Genomic DNA, 26,682 nt, shown 5'->3' on the forward strand with positions numbered 1-26,682 from the left:
TTGCCCATTCACCCTCTGAAAGGCATACATACACAATCCATCCTTCTTTAACCTATCTCCTCCCCTGCATCTACACTGATTAAAGTGGATTTAACAAGTGACATCAATAAGAAATAATAGCTTTCACCTGGATTTACCTGGTCAGTCTATGTTATGGAAAAATGTTTTGTACAGTTGATGGAGGATGGTGCAGTTGCCATACCAGGCATTGATGCAGCCTGACAGAATGCTCTTAATGGTGCTTCTGTAGAAATTTGTGAAGATCTTAGGGGCCAAGACATATTTCTTCAGCCGCCTGAGGCGCTGTTGTGACCTCTTCACCATGGTGTCGGTGTGATGGGACCATTTCAGATCATCAGTGATGTGCACGTCGAGGAACTTGAAGCTTTTGACGCTCCCCACTGCGGCCCTGTTGATGTGGATGGGGGCATGCTCTCTCTGCTGTCTCCTGAAGTCCACGATCAGCTCTGTGGTTTTGTTGACGTTGAGGGAGGGGTTATTTTCCTGACACCACTCCGTCAGGGCCCTCACCTCCTCCCTGTAGGCTGTCTCATCGTTATTGGTAATCAGGCCTACCACTGTTGTGTCATCAGCAAACTTGATGATTCAGTTGGAGTCGTGCGTGGCCACGCAGTCATGGGAATTTTTTTTATAAATTACCGCCTGGTGTGTGTGTGTGGGCGCGTGTGTGTGTAACTTTACCAAGGGAGTGGGGACAATTTTAATACATTATCTGGGAACACAGACACTGCATTATCAGGGGATGGAGCGAGTTAATACTGCTGCTGCTGACTTTGTGGATATGCTGTCCTGTCACGTTTACATTTGTTAGCGGAATTCTGGCTGTGTACCAAATGGCACCATATTCCCTATATAGTGCACTACTTTTGACTTTAACACTATAGGTCTTGGTCAAAAGTAGTGCACTAAATAGGGAATAGGGTGCCATTTGGGATTGCTACCACTTGTGTAAGGAACTGTTCTCACACAGGGTACAATTTCTTTTGAGAATTTTTTTCACAGGGTATGCACTATTTTTGCTTCTACCGTCTCCAAAGACCTCCAAATGTGGGAACACATTCCTCAACTCCATCCCTATTCTCTGCACCGTTAGTGCATGCATTTTGACTATTGCGTAACGGCACGTTAGCACAGTTCATATTCTCATTTCACATTCTTAGCAAAAGTGCTCAGTCTCCAGTGCACAAAGTGGAAGAGATGTGTACAATGGGACAAGGCAGCAATATGAGAGGGAACTAAAGATACACAGTGGGTATGGGCTTTTTATAGACGAACGATGAGTTATCAAAATGATAAGATTACACATTGGGGATAAAGGACAGTTGCATGCTGGTCAGGTTACCTTCTTTGCTCTTGAGAGCGCTGGAAGCGGGGTCGACGCTGGTTGCCTGGACACAGTACACCTCACGGTTCTGGACTCCGCCTCCACACAGCCCCGTTAGGTTACCACGACGACGGTCCTGTTGGCTTAGCAACATGTCCACCCTGCACTCAGTCCATTCTGTTGTCTTCCAGTTGTACCTGCAGGGGAGAACGAAGGGAGATTGATTTGATTCAAACAATTTTTAATAACATAGATTGAAAATAATATGTACATGAATTAAATCATCAATTATGACAAAATTAAGTCATAGTTTGCCACCCAAAATGCCATCCTATTCCCTAGTGCACTACTTTCCTATGTGGTTCTGGCCAAAAGCAGTGCAACTACAGGAATTGGGGTGCCATTTCTGATGCAGCCATTCCCATTCTGTTCCTTATAAGGAAGATGATGGACAGAGGTCAGTGAGTATGAGTGGCGAGCAAAAAAGTATTTAGTCAGCCACCAATTGTGCAAGTTCTCCCACTTAGAAATATGAGAGAGGCCTGTAATTTTCATCATAGGTACACTTCAACAATGACAGACAAAATGAGAAGAAAAAAATCCAGAAAATCACATTGTAGGATTTTTTATGAATTTATTTGCAAATTATGGTGGAAAATAAGTATTTGGTCACCTACAAACAAGCAAGATTTCTGGCTCTCACAGACCTGTAACTTCTTCTTTAAGAGGCTCCTCTGTCCTCCACTCGTTACCTGTATTAATGGCACCCGTTTGAATTTGTTATCAGTATAAAAGACACCTGTCAACAACCTCAAACAGTCACACTCCAAACTCCACTATGGCCAAGACCAAAGAGCTGTCAAAGGACACCAGAAACAAAATTGTAGACCTGCACCAGGCTGGGAAGACTGAATCTGCAATAGGTAAGCAGCTTGGTTTGAAGAAATCAACTGTGGGAGCAATTATTTGGAAATTGAAGACATACAAGACCACTGATAATCTCCCTCGATCTGGGGCTCCACGCAAGATCTCACCCCGTGGGGTCAAAATGATCACAAGAACGGTGAGCAAAAATCCCTGAACCAGGTGTACAAAACAATAAGAACACCTTCCGAATATTGAGTTGCACCCCCTTTTGCCTTCAGAACAGCCTCAGTCCGTCGGTTCATGGACTCCACAACCCAGCAGAACTGAACAATTGAGGAGCAGGAACATTCTTTTCTGGAACATGACAGTCAATGGCCTGCACAGTCCCGAGACCTCAACCCACTACACAGAACGGGCTATACAATCTGTACTGTACAATCTGTAACAACTGTGTGATGCCTTCACGTCAGCATGAACCAACATCACTGTAGACTGTTTTGACACCATGTAGAATTCCCCAAAAAACTCAGGGTGTTCTGGGGGGGGGGGGGGGGGGGGGTCTGACACGGTACTACGGTAGATGGGTGAACCTGTTAAATTGGCCGGTGAGAGTATATTCACAGTGTACCTCACAGTCCACAATTAATCTTCAATGGCCACAAAGAGAACATCATGATCCAAATGTCCCTCAATGGACCTCAGTGGAAGGGCTGCATTAAACTGGAACAGATCATATACCAAATCCAATCAATTCAAATCAAATGTTATTAGTCACATGCGCCGAATACAACATGTGTAGACCTTACAGTGACATGCTTACTTACCAGCCCCTAACCAACAATGCAGTTTATTAAAAAAAGATGAATAAGAATAAGAAATAAAAGTAACAAGTAAGCAGAAGAGATGCAGTAAAATAGTAATAGCGTGACTATACACAGGGGGGTACCGGTACAGAGTCTATGTGAGTGGGCACCGGTTAGTTGAGGTAATATGTACATGTAGGTAGGGTTATTAAAGTGACTATGCATAGATGATAACAACAGAGAGTAGCAGCGATGTAAAAGAGGGAGGGGGGAGCAATGAAAATAGTCTGGGTGGCCATTTGATTTGATGTTCAGGAGTCATGTCTTTGGGGTAGAAGCTATTTAGAAGCCTATTGGACCTAGACTTGGCGCTCCGATACCACTTGCCGTGCGGTAGCAGAGAGAACAGTCTATGACTAGGGTGGCTGGAGTCTTTGGCAATTCTTAGGGCCTTCCTCTGACACTGCCTGGTATAGAGGTCCTGGATGGCTGGAAGCTTGGCCCCAGTGATGTACTGGGCAGTTTGCACTCACCCTCTGTAGAGCCTTGAGGTCGGAGGCTGAGCAGTTGTCAAACCAGGCAGGGATGCTACCTGTCAGGATGCTCTCGATGGTGCAGCTGTAGAAACTTTTGAGGATCTGTTGACCCATGCCAAATCTTTTCATTCTCCTGAGGGGGAATAGGTTTTGTCGTGCGACTGACTTGTTGTGCTTGGACCATGTTAGTTTGTTGGTGATGTGGACACCAAGGAACTTGAAGCTCTCAACCTGCTCCACTACAGCCCCGTTGATGAGAATGGGAGCGTGCTCGGTCCTCTTTTTCCTCTAGTCCATAATCATATCCTTTGTCTTGATCACTTTGAAGGAGAGGAGGGAGAGGTTGTTGTCCTGGAACCAGGCCTCTGACCTCATCCCTATTGGCTGTCTCATCGTTGTCGGTGATCAGGCCTACCACTGTTGTGTCATCGGCAAACTTAATGATGGTGTTGGAGTCGTGCCTGGCCATGCAGACATGAGTGAACAGGGAGTACAGGAGGGGACTGTATTGAGGATCAGCGTGGCAGATGTGTTGTTACCTACCCTTACCACCTGGGGCTGCCTGTCAGGAAGTCCAGGATCCAGTTGCATAGGGAGGTGTTTAGTCCCAGGGTCCTTAGCTTAGAAATGAGCTATGAAAGCACTGTGGTGTTGAACGCTGAGCTGTAGTCAATGAACAGCATTGTCACATAGGTGTTCCATTTGTCCAGGTGGGAAAGGGCAGTGTGGAGTGCAATAGAGATTGCATCATCTGTGGATCTGTTAGGGCAGTATGCAAATTGGAATGGGTCTAGGGTTTCTGGGATAATGGTATAATGTGAGACATGACCAGCCTTTCAAAGCTCTTCATGGCTACAGACGTGAGTACTGTAGGTTGTCATTTAGGCAGGTTACCTTAGTATTCTTGGGCACAGGGACTATGTTGGTCTGCTTAAAACATGTCGGTGATACAGACTCGGACAGGGAGTGTTTGAAAATGTCAGTGAAGACACTTGCCAGTTGGTCAGCGCTTGCTCGCAGTACACGTCCTGGTAATCCGTCTGGCTCTGCGGCCTTGTGAATGTTGACCTGTTTAAAGGTCTTACTCACATTGGCTGCAGAGAGCGTGATCACGCAGTCTACCGGAACAGCTGGCGCTCTCATGAATGTAAAAAGCAATCCATTAAGACAGATTTGCACTCAGCATTTGATTGAAATCTCTAGGATCTGCTTCAAAAGAACTTGAAGGGTTCCTTAAAATTCTTTGGTGAGAATGTTACGTAATGTTTTTCAGTTCAAATCATCCCCAGGGTCCCAAAATGTCCGCCTTGCCTCGTTCTCCGTGGCAATAACGGAATTGATTTGAGGTCACCACCAATGAAAGGGCTCTATATTCATGAGTGGAGTGTCTCTTACTAGTCCCTGGCCATTGCCATGGTGTGGTTGTGGGACAACGAGGCACCTAGGAGTTGCGGTCCATAGCTAGGTCTGGTGGTCTAGGACTGACAGAGATGGGGACACTCTAAAGGAGGAATCCATCAATAAGACTGAATGAACAGGGCCTCCTGCCAGAAGGTTCACACGTCTTCATCTCTCTCTCATCCTGGTCTTCTTCAAATGGTGGAAACGTAGCATTGGTCCGTCGACATTGATTTATTCCTTTCATCGTCATCAGTGGCAATGAAAGGCAAAACATTTTCACATAACCTATACAAAATACCCCATGGTAGTGGCCCAGGGATCAAGCTCACAAGATGTAAATACATTGGTTATGTTCTGATCCGCATATTAACCTTACTGTACACACTTTTACAAAAAATATGGACTGACTGATGTCCTCATGTAAACTCACTGTAACAATTTAGTTTTCAACCCAATGTAATAATTATTGTCACGAAGAACGAGCTTACTAGCAACTGAAGGCCAAAACACTCAAGCAGACTAGAGGTGTAAAAAGCCGATTGAGGAAATTCCTTTCTCCCCACACCAGGGGAGTATAGTTCCACATGGCGTTGTACAGGTTCAGGTGGAGGAAGTAATTTAAGGGGACACACATGCATGCCATCACAGCACATGACTGCATAGCGGGTGTGAAAGTGATGGTGTGTCAACATGTCCATCTGTGTGTGTGTGTGTGTGTGTGTGTGGGTCCGTGCGTGCGTGCGTCCGTGCGTGAGTGTGTGCATGTGTGTGTGTCCGTGCGTGCGTGTGTGCGTGCGTGCGTGCATGCGTCCGTGCATGCGTGCGTGTGTGCGTGCGTGCGTGTGCATGTGTGTGTGTCCGTGCGTGCGTGCGTGTGTGTGTGCGTGCGTGTGTGTGTATGTGTCCGTGCATGCGTGCGTGTGTGCATGCGTGCATGCGTGGGGATCAGATTAGACGTAGCACCGACCGACTGTCTCTTTCCTAGACACACTCCATTCATAATTTCTTCCATCACTAGCAAAGAGCCAAATGCTTGTTCTGTTTGTTTCCTCTCCATCTCTCCTCATATGCCCCTCTCTTGCATGGCACCGTCGCCCCAAACACTGAGCCAAACCCATCTCTTACCTCCTCCCCCCCATCTCTCCCACCTCTGTGTCGCTCCTATTTCTCCCTACATGCCCACTTCACCATTATGCCCACCTCACCATCACCTAACACACCACTCAATCGTCTCCCCATCTCTCCGGCTCTTTCCACATTCCCCTCACACTGTCACCCCCACCCTCTCCCCTCTCATCAGCACTAACATCATCACCCCACACAATGAGCCTACCCCCCTCCCTTCTCCCCCTTCTGGCTGTAGCTTGTACCCACTCAGGTCTATGGTTTGTTCCCACTCAGGCTGTGAATAATAAGCCAGCAGATACCAAACAAGCCACAGCCCAATAGTAGTGGGGTTGTTATTGTGGCTCCTCCCCCTAGTGTTACATCCCCAGTGCTCTTAGTACCACTACTGCTGTTATGTTGGATGGTTTAGCTACAGTCGTCACAGCAACAAGCCAACGTTCCCAGCCACATGACCTTAATCACTTAACACAGACTCAAACCATTTAGTGTATGCACATACACATTTAGTGTTAGAGACACACCAGCCCTGTCTGGATAAGTATCCCATGCATTATCCGCAAGTGTTTATTGTTTTTAGACAGCAAAGCTATTTAGGGGCGCAGACAGGCAGCTTACCCATAGTGCACTTTAGAGAGAGAGTAACTGTAGCTGTCAGCCAGCCTGCAGAGTAGAAGTGCAGTTCAATTGATCATCTGCAATCCTTGATTGGCTGACATTTTGAGGTGTTCCAATGGTTTTCAGAGTACCAATGTGAGTTGGCATAATTTTTGGATTGGACAATTTAGTTATCATCTCATAAGGAAATTCATTGTACAGCATACAAATAACACAATTCCTATACTGTTCATAAACATCCATATAAGAGATTGAAATCACACATTTTTTTCCACGTTGGGTGATAGAGTACTTACACGATGCAGGGGGGTACCCCTTCTCCCTGAGGGGTACATGGTTCCTTCTCCTCCAGTTCGGGGCACTCCACCCCTCCTCCCACGGGGAGCAGGTGTACCCGGCGTGTGCGTGTGTGTTCGCCCGTGGGCCCGTTGAGCTCATAGCAGTCCTTGGAGCAGGGCGACCAATCGGTCCAGTCGCTCACCTCACAGTCCTTGGTCAGGACGCAGGCCTGGTAGGTCACTGGTAGGGACTCCTGAGAACACAGGCTGGAGGGAAGAGGCAAGAGGTTAATTAATTACAATGGAATCAGTGAAGGTGTTTGGTCAAAGGAATGAGGCAAGGTGTTCAAATAAGGCCTAAACATGTTTGCAAAATCCAATACTGGAGCACGGCAGTTAGCTTCAATCCACTTGAAATCACTCTGAATTTGCAATGTGCCTTTTCTACAAACCTACATCTGCATTTACATTTTAGTCATAAAGCAGATACTCTCACCCAAAGCAACACAAATCTGAGACAGGACCAAATATTTGAGTATACTGTAGATGTACGCAGTTTTACAGACAGATACAAATCTTAATGCTGATTACTCTTTGTTCTAATTTATTTTCCACCAGGAATTTTTCCAGGAGCATTTTTTTCATTTGTTTTTCACTAAATGGTGTGTAACTGAGTCAGGTTTGTAGGCCTCATTTGCTCGCACACACTTTTTCAGTTTTGCCCACAAATTTTCTATGGGATTGAAATCAGGGCTTTGTGATGGCCACTCCAATACCTTGACTTTGTTGTCCTTGAGCCATTTTGCCACAACTTTGGAAGTATGCTTGTGGTCATTGTCCATTTGGAAGACTCATTTGCTTTAACTTCCTGACTGATGTCAGGAGATGTTGCTTCAATATATCCACATCATTTTTTGTGAAGTGCACCCGTCCCTCCTGCAGAAAAGCACCCCCACAACATGATGCTGCTAACCCCGTGCTTCACAGTTGGGATGGTGTTCTTCGGCTTGCAAGCATCCCCCTTTTTCCTCCAAACATAATGATGGTCATTATGGCCAAACAGTTCTATTTTTGTTTCATCACACCAGATGACCTTTCTCTAAAAGTACAATCTTTGTCCTCATGTGCAGTTGCAAACTGTAGTCTGGCTTTTTTTATGGTGGTTTTGGAGCAGTGGCTTCTTCCTTGCTGAGTGGCCTTTCAGGTTATGTTGATATAGGACTCGTTTTACTGTGGCAGGTACACCTACTCATTCAAGGGTTTTTCATTATTTTTACTATTTTATACATTGTAGAATAATAGTGAAGACATGAAAACTATGAAATAACACATATGGAATCATGTAGAAAACAAAAAATTATTAAACAAATCAACATATATTTTATATTTGAGATTCCAGAAAGTAGCCACCCTTTGAATTTGTGACACCTTTAAACACTCTTGGCATTTTCTCAACCAGCTTCATGAGGTAGTCACCTGGAATTAATTTCAATTAACAGGTGTGCCTTGTTGAATGTTCATTTGTGGATTTTCTTTCCTTCTTAATGCGTTTGTGCCAATCAGGTGTGTTGTGACGAGGTAGGGGTGGTATACAGAAGATGGCCCTTTTTGGTAAAATACCAAGACCATATTATGGCAAGAACAGCTCAAATAAGCAAAGAGAAACTACAGTCCATCATTACTGAAGGTCAATCAAAATTTCAAGAACTTTGAAAGTTGCTTCAAGTGCAGTCGCAAAACCCATCAAACGCTATGATGAAACTGGCTCTCATGAGGACCGCCACAGGAAAGGAAAACCCAGAGTTACCTCTGCTGCAGAGAATAAGTTAATTAGAAATTGCAGACCAAATAAATGCTTTACACAGTTCAAGTAACAGACACATCTCAACATCAAGTGTTCAGAGGAGACTGTGTGAATCAGGCCTTCATGGTCGAATTGCTGCAAAGAAACCACTACTAAAAGACCCCAATAATAAGAAGGGACTTGCTTGGGACAAGAAACACGAGCAATGGACATTAGACCGGTAGAAATCTGTCATTTGGTCTGATGAGTCCAAATTTGAGATTTTTTGTTTCAACTGCCATGTCTTTGTGAGACGCAGAGTAGGTCAACGATGATCTCCTCATGTGTGGTTCCCACCGTGAAGCATGGAGGAGGAGGTTTGATGGTGTGGGGGTGCTTTGCTGGTGACACTGTCGATTTAGATTTAAAGGCACACTTACCACAGTATTTTGCAGCGATACGCCATTCAATCTGGTTTGCACTTATTTGGACTGTCACATGCCTTCAGGCTGTATAAGGGCTATTTGACCTAAAAGGAGAGTGATGGATTGCTGCATCAGCTGACCTGGCCTCCACAATCACCTGACCTCAACCCAATTGAGATGGACCACAGAGTGAAGGAAAAATTGCCAACAAGTGCTCAGCATATGTGGGAACTCCTTCAAGACCGTTGGAAAAGCATTCCAGGTGATGCTGGTTGATATAATTCCAAAAGTGTGCAAAGCTGTCATCAAAGCAAAGGGTGGCTACTTTGAAGAATGTAAAATATAAAAAATATTTTGGTTTGTTTGTTAACACTTTTTTGTTTACTGCATGATTCCATTTGTGTTATTTCATAGTTTTGATGTCTTCACTATTATTCTACAATGTAGAAAACAGTAAAAAAATAAAAAAAACTTGAATGAGTAGGTACGTCCAAACTTTTGACTGGTATATGTATATATATATATATATCTTCCACGTTGACATTAGAGTATTTTTGTAGATCGTTGACAAAAAATGACAACTAAATCCCTTTTAGTCCCACTTTGTAACACAATAAAATGTGAAGAAATCCAAGGGGGTGTAGACTTTCCATAGGCACTGTAACTGAGACTATAAATTATAAGTACGACTTACCTGAGTGCATCAGTGTTGCCGCTCCTGTGAACACAGGTCACCTCCCGGGTCTGGTATCCAACCTGCAGGTCCCAGAACTTCCCTCCCTGTCGGTTCTGTCTGTTCCTGTTCCTCTTATTTTTGATCAGCTCCTTGGTCTCTGGGTCTTTCACCCTCCCCCTCCCCCTCACCCGCTCTCTCACCCGCTCTCTCACCCGCTCTCTCACCCGCTCCTTGACTGTTTCCTTGTTTTTCCTGCGCCCTTCTTTGGCTGCCTGTCTGCCTTTTCTTCCCTCCTTTCGTTCCTCCTTTCTTTTCATCCTTTCTTCTTTACTCAGACGAGGCTGGCGTGGGGTGGGCACCTCGCTGCCCTCTTTGGCCTCTTTACCCTCTTTACCCTCTCTGCCTTTGCGTAGCCGGCGAGGGACAGCCACATCTTTACCTTGATTAAGAGTTGGAGCCTGCCTGGCCGTGCGAGGGAGTGGTACAGAGCAGGGACCCCAGGATCCCACCCTTAGACTATACAGGCTCTCTGGGCCCACACAGGGACCTGGCTGACAAATCTGGAACTCTGTCAAGTTAGGGCAGGCCGAACCCCCGAACATGGGCGGCGCCAGGACAAAACGGACACGATTCTGAAGACCCGTGCCACACATTTTTGAACAGGAAGTCCATGGGGTGAACTGGGAGACCACGCAGTCCCGTGGGCACGGGATCAGACAGGCCTGCTCCAGCCTGGGCTTGGGCTCAAAGTATTCACAAATCGCCACATCCTCCGCTGGCACGCCATCCGCTTTCTGGACGCAGCCCACCTCGCGTGTCTGGATGCCCTCCTCGCCGTGGAGACACACGGCTGGCCGCTGGATCACCCCGGTGCTACGCATGGATACGGGCACGCACTGATTCCAGGCACCCAGCTGCCAGTCATACAGGTCCTTGTGCCAGTCACAAACGTGGAAGCAGCTCTGCTGGTTCTCTGGGCGCTCGGCCTGGTCACAGTTGGTGTGAAGGGTAGTCCAGCCTTCAGAGTGGGCACACCACACTGCCCGGCTCTGGCTGCCCCCTGGGCCACACTCGCTGCCCATACACCGGCCCCATGGACCTGGGGAAACAGAGACAGTGAGGTCACAGGGAGTTCAACTGAAGGATGTACTATCAGAGCAGTTAGTCAGAATATTATCCAAATGGAAAGCATACTGTGGAGGTAACTCAGCTCCTAACAGTCAGATTTTATTGTACAGCGGTGAATCACTATGAGTACTGTGTAAAAGTCCTTCTAACATTCCGTCTAAATGTTGCCATTCAAGACTTGGTCGAAAGTCGGAGGGCAGTTTATAAGGACTTTGCATTATCTCTCCATATGACTTTCCTGTTAATCAAAGCCCCTTGAAAGCCCAGAAGACCAAGCTCTCTAGTGCTGCTATACCAGAGGACTATTAGTCAAAGTTTATAAAGTGCTTCTAAGAACTGTAATCCAACAGAAACAACCAAAGTGCCGTGTAGAGGAAGAATAAGTACTTCCTGATAAATAACGCACACACACACACACTCCGCCAAATCACTCCTCCAAATCACTCCTCCCACTGCAATTAAATCACTCCGCCAAGTGCAATTTTCTGATACACTTCCTTCCTCTAGGATTTATGAGAATGCAATTAAAGGTCTAGGCAAACATCCCCTTCGAGCATAAAACGCCAAGTAGGTACATGACAGGCAGACAGAGAGCCCAGAGTCAGGGCAGCATTACCACTCTGACTGGATCAATATTCCCAGGAAATGTAGAAGATGGAAGGTATAGTGGGGAGGGAGGTCACTGAGGAATAACCTAACCTGGCTTACCCTGGCATAAACAGTCAGTCAATCAATCTATCAATTCTGCATGAAGGATAAGCAGGGCTTCTAATAATGGTACAATCAGGCCATGACATCACCAGCGCTGATGTGCTTGTGTTTGAGGTGCCGAAAGAAAAGCTCCGCCAATCTCCGGCTGGACAGGATTCACTGCAATGTGGGCCCATCTTGTGGTGCTGAAGGACAGCCCTACTATTCTATCAGTGAGGATTAGCGGTGGGGAGGGCCCTTCGCTAGTTTATTTGAGCTCTGTTTGATGTTGTTGGATTGAGCAGCTTGCAGTGCTGCTGCTGGATTGGGCTGCCTGCCTTTCTGAAAGCTGAGGCTGGGGAGGGAGAGCCTTCGTAGCTTACTGTGTGAGAGGGCAAGCTGCTCAGATGAATCTGTATTACGGAACTGGGTCAGAGTCAGAGGTATTCTCCTCCTAGCTCAACGAACTACCACGGGCTCTCCCATCCACCCCCTTCTTTTCCCTTGCATCTCCCCACCTCTCTGGTGTCCCAGTAATCTATCTAAGCAGAGCCAGGGAGGAGTGCCGGCTGTTGTAACAAGGACACAGAGTGGGGTTTACTGACTCCTGGTCCCAGATCAGTTATTGCTGTGTAACAAGGCATAATAACAACCAGAGGAGTAGGCATAACAGATCTGGGACTAGGCAAGGGTGAGTGTAGCCTACAGGGGGAGGAATCACAAAGGAAGCAAAGCTAAGAGCTGAAAGCTGAAGGAGTCAACCTGGGTTTGTCATTTGGGAGTTGTCTTAAGGGTCAGATAACTTCAAGAAGACATAAGTAATAATTTCCCCCAAGAGATTCATACATTTTCCATATTTGTGTACATCTGCATGTCTTGCTGTATGCCCGATTATACGCATATGGTAAACTACTACTGATTGACTGCCGGAGGTTCAGCACAGGGGAAATCTCTATGAATGAAAAGCTTTAATTGCTGCACAATCACGTTTGGCTACCTGAAAACCAGACACAAGCAAGAATATGTTCGCCCTATTATGCTACAAGACTGTTTCTTACCAGAGAAGACTAAATAACAAAGTTCCAATGTAGGCCACTATATCTGCCTGACATAGAATAGACTAGCCTGGGATGTGTGATTCATGACAAGCAGGTTCAGAAAGATAGAAGAGGAGAGGAGAGGAGAGGAGAGGAGAGGAGAGGAGAGGAGAGGAGAGGAGAGGAGAGGAGAGGAGAGGAGAGGAGTCTGAGGAAGGAGGACACGTGCTGTTTTAAGCAGTGCTTTATGTCTTGACTCAGTAAAGCACAGCCATGGTGATGAAAATGTCAGCGGAAGGAGCAGTGCCTGAATTAGCAGTAGAGAGAGAGGCCGGTCGATACGCATCAATAACACCTAGCAAGAAACTGCCTTCGACACAAGAGACGGCCCCGCCGCTGCTGCTGCCACTGAGACACACACACAAACAGACACATGGACTCATGGACTCATGGACACATGAACTCATGGACACATGGACACATGGACTCATAGACTCATGGACTAATAGACTCATGGACTCATGGACACATGGACTCATAGACTCATGGACTAATAGACTCATGGACTCATGGACTCATGGACTCATGGACACATGGACTCATGGACTCATGGACTCATGGACACATGGACTCATGGACTCATGGACTCATGAACTCATGGACACATGGACTTATGGACTCATGGACTCATGGACTCATGGACACATGGACACATGGACACATGGACTCATGGACTCATGGACTAATAGACTCATGAACTCATGGACACAGACTCATAGACACATGGACTCATCGACTCATGGACACATGGACTCAGAGACTCATGGACTCATGGACACATGGACTCATGGACACATGGACTCATGGACACATGGACTCATGAACTCATGGACACATGGACACATGGACTCATGGAGAGATGGACTCGTGGACACATGGACTCATGAACTCATGGACACATGGACTCATGAACTCATGGACACATGGACACATGGACACATGGACTCATGGACAGATGGATTCATGGACACATGGACACATGGACTCCTGGACACATGGACTCATGGACTCATGGACTCATGGACTCTTGAGCTCATGGACTCATGGACACATAGATACATATATATATAGATATATAGATACATAGTTGCATAGATACATAGACACATAGACACAGATATACATAGACACATACACATTTGTGGCTGCCATTGTAACATACTCCTTGCTAGAAAGTGAGAGAAAGCGCGATTGACCGGCCTTTCACAAAGAAATCAACACTAAATTGATTTTCATAATTGAGAGAAAGGACAAAAGAGGCATCTGATTAGCTAAGGGGTTTAAGCATTCCCAGCACTCTATTCTCTAAAGAAGAACATGTTACAGCTGTGACACATTAGCCTCTGCAGGGGAAGGGTGTGCGCTATGTGTGTTTGTGTGTGTGTGTGTGTGTGTGTGGAGGGGGGGGGGGGGGTTGGATTCAGAGGCTCCCCACTCTGCAGGTGTTCACAGTAATTTATGAACATGTCAGTGGGTGATATGGTTATCCACAGTATGACAGAGAGTGGGAGTGAGTAGGGGAGAACAGCTCAAATTGGCCTGCTTCCCTCCATCACACACACAAACACACACACACACACACACACACACACACACACACACACACACACACACACACACACACACACACACACACACACACACACACACACACACACACACCTGCGTCCCCTGTCAACCACTGAGAGTAGCCAGGAGGAAATAAGGGCCCTCTAACAGCATAGAGGAGGGGTACAAGGGGTGTGATACATCAGCCAATCCTCTCTCCTCGAGCCCCCCTTAGAACACCCACCCCAGGCGGACCAACCAGGAACACCCACCCCAGGGGGGCAACACAGAACACGTTAGCAAAAGAGAAAGAAAGAAGAGAAGTGGGGGATGTGAGAGATTGACGGTTAGTTTGAAAGGCAAATACCGAAATAGAGGGAGTGAGAAGGGGAGAGAGGAGGGGGGAGAGGAGGGGGGAGAGGAGGGGAGAGAGGAGGGGGGAGAGGAGCCTATTGTGAAGAGAGATGGATGATGATGATGTAGAGAGAGAGAGTGAGTGAGTGAGTGAGTGAGTGAGTGAGTGAGTGAGTGAAGTCTGACTCTCCCTGGCCAATTATTGGGCCATGTTCCAGTCCTTAGAACCACAGCCCTAGAGCCCTAATGTTTGCGTGGCTATAAGTACACTCATCTTCCCCACCATCACCACACACACACGTTCCTGACTTAGCTCTGTGTTTCTCTGCCTTTCCAGTAACACACCACACACAGCTTTAATCTTTGCAAATGATTCCCCTCTGCTGCTCACACACCCCAGTCGTTACCCTCAGCAGTTATTTTCCTGCCACACTATCGCATTTTGTATCACCAGACAAATCAATTACTCACAATCCTTTTATTTGTTTATTCGTTTTAATCCCCCTCTCTCTGCAGACAGCTTTGAATCGATAGGAGGGAGAAGGTCATCTTTTGAGGGAAATAAGTGATGTTTTTCTGCCTTTGGAGACAGGCTGTAACAGGCTGTAATGCTGGTGTCTCAACACCCTGTTATTCACTGATAAGATGATGAACCAAGGCCCTCGTTGTGCTACCACAGGAGGGGAGAGACTGGGGGAACCGAGAAGAGGAGGGGAGAGACTAGGGGGGAGGAGAGGTGTAGGGGATAGACTGGGGGGAAGGAGAGGAGGAGGGGAGAGACTGGGGGAAGGAGAGGAGGAGGGGAGAGACTGGGGGGAAGGAGAGGGAGGGAGAGAAGGGCAAGAGAGAGGAAGAGAGGAGAGAGACAGACAGAAAGAGCGCAAGTGAGAGAGAGAGAGAGAGAGAGAGAGAGAGAGAGAGAGAGAGGGACTTGTCCCCATGCTCATATCCCCAGTTGCTTTCTTGACAGCTAAAAAAGAATTGGATCAGTGTGAAAATTCAGCCCCAGTAATGGGATGACTTTTACATGTCCCTCTCCCCTCTCTCCATCCCTCACTCCTCCGCCTATCCCTCCCTCCCATGGTGCCTGGTAGAGGACAGGCGGTGGCATTTACCAGGGAAATGGAAAGCAGTGTGCGGTGTTGCACCCCACCAGAGGGTTTGGGTGGAGGTGTGTGTGTGTGTGTGTGTGTGTGTGTGTGTGTGTGTGTGTGTGTGTGTGTGTGTGTGTGTGTGTGTGTGTGTGTGTGTGTGTGTGTGTGTGTGTGTGTGTGTGTGTGTGTGTGTGTGTCTCACCATAGGGTGTGGATGGAGAAGATGGGAAAATGGGGGGAAAAGGGGAACCCCATCAGGCTAGTCAATCTGTATTCCTACTGTATGCTGAACACACACCTGTGATAAAGACACTGTGAAAAGGTCAGGGATTTCAGATTAACCATCTACTTCATGTCCCCATGTGGAGATGATGTTATGTCCATTATTTCCATTAAAATGGAAACAAGGAATATCTTCCCGACCCTAAAGCACAAACTGAGAACTTAGTCACAACAAGCCCCCAGGTATTAGTCTGCCTACGCCAGAAACACAGCCTCATAGCATGTTGTAAAGCTTTAGTGTTTAGGCATCAGTAAAAGCATCATGACCAGACGTTGTTTCTATATCCGTAAAGAGGGTTTCCCGAACACAGGTTAAGTATAGCTCTGTCAGAAATAGGCTTAATCTGTTTCTGGAAATCAGACCCTAAAAGAACTGTACAATAACATCTAACTGACCACCCGATAAAGCACCCCAGACAGGCACGTAGACAGGACAATCAGTCTGAAACTATGTAGTCATTAAATAAAATGAAATCATAAAAAAAAAAATGTGCTGAACACAACAAATGTAGATAATACTTAAAGATGTCCAAGATGGCGTAGCAATCACACGTCTTTGTCTTTGTCTTGTCTCGTCCCATGTATATATCTTTTTACATATTTTTCTTCACATTCTTTTTAATATTTTTCCTCAAACTCAACTTCAAAATACTCTCCTTTTATTTTTAAAGTATTTATATTTACCTCCGAACTGGTATACCTCAACTGAAGCTAGCTAGCTAACTAGCTACCAGCTATCAGTTATCAGTCAGCTAACCACTGTTGGCGGCCAACCTTTAGCTCGGAAAGCAATCGCCAGTTCGTACAATGCGTTTCAAACCAGAGCATACCGGACCTATTTTCCTGTCCATATCCCCGGATTTCTATCGCAAACTCTGAACCTTTTCATCTGGATCATGGCAGCTAGCTAACCGCAACTCGGGTTGACTACTCCTGGCTAACATTTCTGTCCCGGAGCAAGCACCAACTAGCCTGGAGCTAGCCCATGCTAGACCCATCTCCCGGCTAGGGCTCCTGGGCTACTCCTGTAGCCCACTCCTCGGCTACAATATCCAGACCCCTTCTACTGCTGGTACGGGGCATGGAACCCCGCCGATCTTTCACGACTGGAATACTGATATAATCTGCCTGAGGATCCCAACAGGCCCCTCAAGTGCAACGTCCCCTGAAAACCCATTCTGCTAAACGCGGCCTGCTAGCTATCTATAGCATATTGGACTGTTAGCTGATCCATCGGCCAGTTTCTTGGACCACTATAACCATTTTGCCAATTGGACTTGGATCGATCTGCTACTTGGAACCCTACTAATTCCATGACTGGTCTTTCGATGTCACCGCACGAGGAGACAAAAACAGACTTTCCCCCATGGCGATGTCCCTTAAAGGTCCTTATGCTAGTTTGCTAGCCCCGGCCTGCTAACTGCTAGCTTGCTAACTGTCTGAATCGCCCTGTCTCCAGCCAGCCCAACCACTCACTGGACCCATACGATCACTTGGCTACGCATGCCTCTCCCTAATATCAATATGCCTTGTCCATTACTGTCCTGGTTAGTGGTTACTGTCTCATTTCACTGTAGAGCCTCTAGCCCTGCTCAATATGCCTTAACCAACCATGTTGTTCCACCATCCACATATGCGATGACATCACCTGGTTTAAACGTCTCTAGAGACTATATCTCTCTCATCATTACTCAATGCCTAGGTTTACCTCCAATGTACTCTCTTCCTACCATACCTTTGTCTGTACATTATGCCTTGAATCTATGCTACCATGCCCAGAAACCTGCTCCCTTTACTCTCTGTTCCGAACGTGCTAGACGGCCAGTTCTTATAGCCGTACCTTTATCCTACTTCTCCGCTGTTCCTCTGGTGATGTAGCGGTTAATCCAGGACCTCCTACTCCCCAGGTGCTCTCATTTGTTGACTTCTGTAACCGTAAAAGCCTTGGTTTCAAGCATATTAACATTAGAAGCCTCCTCCCTACGTTTGCTTTATTCACTGCTTTAGCACATTCTGGCAACCCAGATGTCTTAGCCGTGTCTGAATCCTGGCTTAGGAAAACCCCCTGAAACATTGAAATTTCCATCCCTAACGATAACATTTTCCGCCAAGATAGAACTGCCAAAGGGGGCAGTGTTGCAATCTACTGCGGAGATAGCCTGCAGAGGTCTGTCTCACTATCCAGGTCTGTACCAAAACAATTTGAGCTTCTACTTCTAAAAATGCACCTTTCCAGAAACAAGTCTCTCACCGTTGCCACTTGCTATAGACCACCCTCTGCCCCCAGCTGTGCCCTGGACACCATATGTGAATTGATTGCTCCACATCTATCTTCTGAGCTCGTGCTGCTAGGTGACCTAAAGTGGGACATGCTTAACACTCTGGCCATCCTACAATCTAAGCTTGATGCCCTCAATCTCACACAAATTATCATAGATATCATCCTAACAAATCACCCTCCAAATACTTGGTTTTCAACCAAGATCTCAGCGATCACCTCCTCATTGCCTGCATCCGTAATGGGACTGCGGTCAAACGGCCATCCCTCATCACTGTCAAACGCTCCCTAAAACACTTCATCGAACAGGCCTTTCTAATCGACCTGGCCGGGGTATCCTGGAATGACATTGATCTCATCTCGTCAGTAGAGGATGCATGGTTATTCTTTAAAAGTGTCTTCCTCACCATCTTAAATAAGCATGCTCTATTAAAAAAATGTTGAACTAGGAATAGATATAACCCTTGTTTCACTCCAGACCTGTATGCCCTTGACCAGCACAAGACCATGCTGTGGTATTATGCATTAGCATCGAATAGCCCCCATGATATGCAACTTTTCAGGGAAGTTAGGAACCAATATATACAGGCAGTTAGGAAAGCTAAGGCTAGCTATTTCAAACAGAAATGTGCATCCTGTAGTACAAACTCAAAAAAGTTCTGGGACACTGTAAAGTAAAGTCCATGGAGAATAAGAGCACCTCCTCCCAGCTGCCCACTGCACTGAGGCTATGAAACACTGTCACTACCGATAAATCCACAATAATTGAGAATTTCAATAAGCATTTTTCTATGGCTGGCCACGCTTTCCACCTGGCTACCCCTACCCCGGTCAACAGCCCTGCGCTCCCCCATAGCTGACGTTCTGAAAGAGCTACAAAATCTGAACCCCTACAAATCAGCTGGGCTCGGCAATCTGGACCCTCTCTTTCTAAAATGATCTGCCGAAATTGTTGCAACCCTTATTACTAGCCTGTTCAACCTCTCTTTCATATCGTCTGAGATTCCCATAGATTGGAAAGCTGCCGCGGTCATCTCCCTCTTCAAAGGTGGAGACACTCTAGACCCAAACTGCTACAGACCTATATCTATTCTACCCTGCCTTTCTCAGGTCTTTGAAAGCCAAATTAACAGACAGATTACCGACCATTTCGAATGTCTCTATGGGGGTGCCACAGGGTTCAATTCTCGGTCCAACTCTCTTCTCTGTATACATCAATGATGTCGCTCTCGCTGCTGATGATTCTTTAATCCACCTCTATGCAGACGACACCATTCTGTATACCTCTGGCCCTCATTTGACACTGTGTTACCTAACCTCTAGATGAGCTTCAATGCCATACAACTCTCCTTCCGTGGCCTCCAACTGCTCTTAAATGCAAGTCTAACAAAATGCATGCTCTTTAACCGTTCGCCAGCATCACTACCCTGGACGGTTCGGACTTAGAATATGTGGACAACTACAAATACCTAGGTGTCTGGTTAGACTGTAAACTCTCCTTCCAGACTCACATCAAACATCTCCAATCCAAAATGAAATCTAGAATCGGCAACAAAGCATCCTTCGCTCATGCTGCCAAACATACCCTCGTAAACCTGACTATCCTACCGATCCTCGTCTTTGGCGATGTAATTTACAAAATAGCCTCCAACACTCTACTCAACAAATTGGATGCAGTCTATCACAGTGCCATCTGTTTTGTCACCAAAGCCCCATATACTACCCACCACTGTGACCTGTATGCTCTCGTTGGCTGGCCCTCGCTTCATACTCGTCGCCAAACCCACTGGCTCCAGGTCATCTACAAGTCTCTGCTGGGTAAAGCCCCGCCTTATCTCAGCTCACTGGTCACCATAGCAGCACCCACCCATAGCACGCGCCTCAGCAGGTATATCTCACTGGTCACCCCCAAAGCCAATTCTTCCTTTGGCCGCCTCACCTTCCAGTTCTATGCTGTCAATGACTGGAACGAACGGCAAAAATCTCTGAAGTTGGAGACTCTTACCTCCCTCACTAGCTTTAAGCACCAGCTGTCAGAGCAGCTCACAGATCACTGCACCTGTACATAGCTCATCTGTAAATAGCCCATCCAATCTACCTCATCCCCAAACTGTATTTATTTACTCATTTATCTTGCTCCTTTGCACCCCAGTATCTCAACTTGCACATTCGTCTTCTGCACATCCTACAATTCCAGTTTTTAATTGCTATATTGTAGTTAATTTGCCTGCATAGCCTATTTATTACCTTACCTCTCTTATCCTACCTCATTTGCACATGCTGTACATAGATTTTTCTACTGTATTATTGATTGTATGTTTGTTTATTCCATGTGTAACTCTGTGTTGTTGTATGTGTCGAACTGCTTTGCTTTATCTTGGCCAGGTCGCTGTTGCAAATGAGAACTTGTTCTTAACTATTCTACCTGGTTAAATAAAGGTGAATAAAAAATGTAAAAATAAAAATACGGTGAAATGCTTACTTTCAAGTCCTTAACCAAAAATGCAGTTCAAGAAATAGAGTTTATATAATTTTTTTAAATTAAATTTAAAAAAAAAGTAATACAAGAAAATTACATAACAATAAAGGGTTACCAGTACCAAGTCAATGTGGGTGGGTTTATGTGCGTTTATGTAATTTGTAAAGTTAATATGCATAGATAATAAACAACTAGTAGCAGCAGTGTAAAAACAAAGGGGGTGGGGGGTCAATGTAAATACTCCTGGTGGCCATTTGATTAATTTTTCAGTAGTCTTATGGCTTGGGGGTAGAAGCTGTTAAGGAGCCTTTTGGTCCTAGACTTGGCGCTCCGGGACCGCTCACCATGCCGTAGCAGAAAGAACAGTCTATGACTTGGGTGACTGGTGTCTTTGACAATTTCTTTAGCCTTCCTCTAACACCACCTAATATATAGGTCCTGGATGTCAGGAGGCTTGGCCCCAGTGATGTACTGGGCCATATGCACTACCCTCTGTAGCGCCTTGTGCAACCGGTCAGGATGCTCTTGATTGTGAAGTTGTAGAACTTTTTGCGGATCTGGGAGGAGCGTGATCACACAGTCGTGCAGACCAGCTGGTGCTCTCATGCACACTTCGGCATTGCTTGCCTTGAAGTGAGCATAAAAGGCATTTAGCACGTCAGGTATTCTCGCGTCACTGGGCAGCTCACAACTGTGTTTCCCTTTGTAGTTCATAATAGTTGTCAAGCCCTGCCACATCTGACTAGCGTCAGAGCCGATGGAGGATTCAATCTTGGCACTGTATTGACACTTTGCCTGGAAGATGGTTCATCTGAGGGCGTAGCAGGATTTCTTGTAAGTGTCCAGATTTGTGTCCCGCTTCGTGAAAGCGCCAGCTCTAGCCTTTAGCATGGTGAGGATGTTGCCTGTAATCCATGGCTTCTGGTTTGGATATGTACGTACAGTCACTGTGGGGACCACGTTGTCAATGCACTTATTGATTAAGCCGGTGACTAAGGTGTTATACTCCTCATTGCCATTGGATGAAAACCGGAACATATTCCAGTCTGTGCTAGCAAAATAGTCCCGTAGCGTAGCATTCATGTCATCTGACCACTTCTGTATTGAGCTTGCAGGAATCAAGATAGAATGATGGTCATATTTGTCAAATAGAGGGCGAGGGAGAGCTTTGTATGCGTCTCTGTGTGTGGATTAATGGTGGTCTAGAGTTCTTTTCTCCTCTGGTTGCACATGTGACATGATGGTAGTAAAACATATTTCATTTTGCCTGCATTGAAGTCCCCGGCCACTAAGAGCACCGCTTCTGGATGAGCATTTTCTTGTTTGCTTGTGGCCTTATACAGCTTGTTGAGTGTGGTGTTAGTGCCAACATCGGTTTGTGGTGGTAAATAGATGGCTATGAATAATATATGTGAGAACTCTCTTGGTAGATAGAGTGATATACAGCTTATCATGAGGTATTCTACCTTAGGCGAACAATAACTTGAGACTTCTTTAATTTTAGACATTGCGCAACAGGAGTTATTGACAAACAGACACACACCCCACCCCTCATCTTACCAGATGTAGCTGTTCTGTCCTGCTGAAGCCAGCCAGCTCTATATAATATGTGACATCATTTTGCCACGCTTCTGTGGAACATAAGATATTACAGTTTTTAATGTCCCGTTGGTAGGATAGTATTAATCGTAGATCGTTTGTTTTCCAATGATTGCATGTTGGCCAATAATACGGAAGGTAGTGGTGGTTTACCTACTCGTCTGAAAATTCTTACAAGGCAACTTGCTGTTCTGATGTCCAAAAGCTCTTTTCGGTCATAAGAGACGGTAGCAACAACATTATGTACAAAATGAGTTACAAACAATGTGAAAAAACAAACAGAAATAGTGCCATTATATTAAACATGATACCAGGGGCTCAGATTACTGGTCATGTATCTTTCATAAGGCCAGTCAGAGTAGTGGGTCTCTTCCCTTTAAGGGGGAGGCACATTACATGCCTCATTTACAATGTTGTGCTGCATGGCAGAGTGGCTCTTTGAACCAGACACACAAAGCTGGCTCGAGCTTAACACAGACTTGCGTAAAGCCTCTCACAGACCTGAGGGGGGAAAACGCATGACAACCCATATTCCCTATCTGCTTTTGTGGGCAGTTTTTGGGGCTGTTTGGTGGAAAAATTATAATTAATAAAAATAAAATATCTGCACGGGGCACTGGAGGACAACTATGCCATTTTTGGGAGGATTTCGGGATGAACTCTTGACCCTTTTGATGTGTGTAGGATGGGAAATCATCCGTGGGCAATGGAGCAACAATGATTATACATTACTTCAGGATGGTCGACATGGCGTAGAAATTACACAAATATACAAAATGCTATTTTGGGCAAAACATAATTCGTCATTTATTCTGAACAAAAATATAAACGCAACATGCAACAATTTCAACGATTTTACTGAGTTATAGTTCATAGTATAACAAAATCAGTCAATTTAAATAAATTTGTTCGGCCTTAATCTACAGATTTCGCATGACTGGAAAGAGGCGCAGCCATGGGTGGACCTGGGAGGGCACTTGGGAACCAGGCCAACCCACTGGGGAGCCAGGCCCAGCCAATCAGAATGTGTTTTTCCCCACAAAAGCGCTTTATTCATGTAATGATGTACGCTGATAGTCGGGAAGCAAGTTCAGGGAGTGAATACATTTAATAAATAAATGAACACAACAACAAACAAGAACAGCGCACCAACATGATACAGAAACAGAAACAATGACGACTGGGGAAAAAATAAAAGGGAGTCACATATGAAGGGCAGGTAATGAAGGAGGTGATGGAGTCCAGGTGAGTGTCATTATGCGCGTAACGCTGGTGACAGGTGTGCGCCCTAACGAGCAGCCTGGTGACCTAGAGGCCGGAGAGGGTGCACACATGACAGTACCCCCTCCCCTCCCCGACTAAGATGACGATCCCAAGGAACAGGAGGGGATCGGTCACCAATGATAAGCCGCGGGAACCTGTCAATCTGGCTGAGGCGCGGGAGCATGACGACCTAGAGCGCCGGAGAGAGACCATACGTGACAGTACCCTCTCCCTGGCGCGTTTGGCTCCAGCCGGAGGACGCCAACCATGGAAACCTGACGAACCGGCTGAGGAGTAAGAGCCTGATGAGTCGGCTGAGACCTCCCCGGTTGCCTCGGTTGAGGCACGGGAACCTGTTCACCCAGCTTAAGCATGGGAGCCTATCTAACCCGCTGAGGCATGGGAGCCTACAAACTGGCTGAGGCCTCACAGTTAGCTCCGGCTCCAACACCCGGACCAGACATCACCCCCAACACAAAAACAAACAAAAACACTCAGACAGAAATGCTCTTTAGTTTCATCAGCTGTCCGGGTGGCTGGTCTCAGACAAAGGTGAAGGTGAAGAAGCCGGATGTGGAGGTCGTGGGCTGGCGTGGTTACACGTGGTCTGTGGAGTGTGAGACCAGTTGGACGTACTGCCAAATTCTCTAAAACGATGTTGGAGGAGGCTTGTGGTAGAGAAATGAACATAAAATGATTTGGCAACAGCTCTGGTGGACATTCCTGCAGTCAGCATGCCAATTCCACGCTCCCTAAAAACTTGAGACATCTGTGGCATTGTGAGGTGTAGCAAAACTGTACAATTTAGTGTCCTTTTATTGTCCCCAGCACAAGGTGTACCTGTCTAATAATCATGCTGTTTAATCAGTTTATTGACATGCCACACCTGTCAGGTGGATGGATAATCTGTGCAAAAGAGAAATGCTCACTAACAGGGCGTAAACAAATTTGTCCACAAAGTTTGAGCGAAATAAACTTTTTGTGCAGATGGAAATCTTTTATTTCAGCTAATAAAACGTGGAACCAATACTTTACATATTACGTTTATATTTTTATTCAGTATACATTTGCATGTAGTTTATGACTAAGTCATTACATGGATTTACTAAGATATGTTACTAATAATGATACGCAACCTCTATAGCCTCGTACCTCAAATCAGAGATAGCTAAGGCCTCATCTATCAGAGATGCTGGTACAGCGCTTTGTCAGACGTCCAAGCAGACATTCCAGCTGCGGTGTGAGGAAAAGTGGAGGCACTCAGCAATATCAGCAAACTGCCCTGGACCGTATTATCTGCATGTATAAATCATAGACTGGTTGAGTTGCCATCTTCCTAAAGCCCAGATAACGGGAAACATCTGTGGGGAACCGTGCCACTGTTCGCTGACAGGCACAGGGAGAAATTGGAACATGATGGAGAACTAGCTCCTCTCCTCACTCTCTGGCTGCACTCACTGCATTCATTATTCACCTGTCTGTGTTTGTGTGCTTGCACATCCGTATGTGTGTAGAGTGTGTGAAACAGCCAGTGGGTACAGGTGCTGGATCTTGTTGTTAGCTATTGTTTACAGACAGATTATTTCACTTATCATTCACTGTATCACAATTCCAGTTGGTCAGAAGTATAAATACACTAAGTTGGCTTTAAACAGCTTGGAAAATTCCAGAAATGATGTCATGGCTTTAGAAGCTTCTGATAGGCTAATTGACATAATTTGAATCAATTGGAGGTGTACCTGTGGATGAATTTCAATGCCTACCTTCAAACTCAGTGCCTCTTTGCTTGACATCAAGGACATATCAAAAGAAATCAGCCAAGACCTCAGAAAAAAATTGTAGACCTCCACAAGTCTGGTTCATTCTTGGGAGCAATTTCCAAATGCCTGAAGGTACCACGTTCATCTGTACAAACAATAGGACGCAAGTACAAACACCATGGGACCACGCAGCCGTCATACCGCTCAGGAAGGAGACGTGTTCTGTCTCCTAGAGATGAACGTACTTTGGTGCGAAAAGTGCAAATCAATCCCAGAACAACAGCAAAGGACCTTGTGAAGATGCTGGAAGAAACAGGTACAAAAGTATCTATATCCATGGTATAACAAGTCCTATATCAACATAACCTGAAAGGCCGCTCAGCAAGGAAGAATCCACTGCTCCAAAACCGCATAAAAAAGCCAGACTACGGTTTGCAACTGCACATGGGAACAAAGATTGTACTTTTTGGAGAAATGTCCTCTGGTCTGATGAAACAAAAATAGAACTGTTTGGCCATAATGACCATCGTTATGTTTGGAGGAAAAGGGGGGAGGCCTGCAAGCCGAAGAACACCATCCCAACCGTGAAGCACGGGGGTGGCAGCATCATGTTGTGGGGGTGTTTTGCTGCAGGAGGGACTGGTGCACTTCACAAAATAGATAGCATCATGAGGTAGGGAAATTATCTGGATATATTGAAACAACATCTCAAGACATCTGTCAGGAAGTTAAAGCTTGGTCACAAATGGGTCTTCCAAATGGACAATGACCCACAACATACTTCCAAAGTTGTGGCAAAATGGCTTAAGGACAACAAAGTCAAGGTATTGGAGTGGCCATCGCAAAGCCCTGACCTCAGTCCTATAGAAAATGTGTGAGCAGAACTGAAAAAGCATGTGTTAGCAGGGAGGCCTAAAAAAACATATTCACCCAGCTTATTGTGGGAAGCTTGGGGAAGGCTTCCCGAATGGCCTTCCCCAAGGCTACAATTTAAAGGCAATGCTACCAAATACTAATTGAATGCGTGTAAACGTCTGACCCACTGGGAATGTGATGAAAGAAATAAAAGCTGAAATAAATCCATCCCTCTACTATTATTCTGACATTTCACATTCTTAAAATAAAGTGGTGATCCTAACTGACCTAAGACAGTGAATATTTACTAGGATTAAATGTCAGGAATTGTGGAAAAACTGAGTTTAAATGTATTTGGCTAAGGTGTATGTAAACTTCCGACTTCAACTGTACATACA

General features: G+C 45.8%; 1 protein-coding gene across 1 annotated transcript in view; it reads right to left on the bottom strand.

Annotated features, from left to right (window-relative positions):
* Positions 1 to 26,682, bottom strand: part of thsd7aa (thrombospondin, type I, domain containing 7Aa) — a 151,227-nt gene that overhangs the window by 74,753 nt on the left and 49,792 nt on the right. Inside the window, exons 2-4 of the mRNA XM_021572358.3 lie at positions 9,876 to 10,956; positions 6,992 to 7,240; positions 1,364 to 1,542 (exon numbers count right to left, since the gene is read on the bottom strand). Of these exons, the coding sequence (XP_021428033.3) occupies positions 1,364 to 1,542; positions 6,992 to 7,240; positions 9,876 to 10,956 (1,509 nt within the window). The remainder of the gene's footprint in view (positions 1 to 1,363; positions 1,543 to 6,991; positions 7,241 to 9,875; positions 10,957 to 26,682) is intronic.

Source organism: Oncorhynchus mykiss, chromosome 18 (genome assembly GCF_057628025.1).
Source record: "Oncorhynchus mykiss isolate SJ-2025 chromosome 18, ASM5762802v1, whole genome shotgun sequence".
Taxonomy (NCBI): domain Eukaryota; kingdom Metazoa; phylum Chordata; class Actinopteri; order Salmoniformes; family Salmonidae; genus Oncorhynchus; species Oncorhynchus mykiss.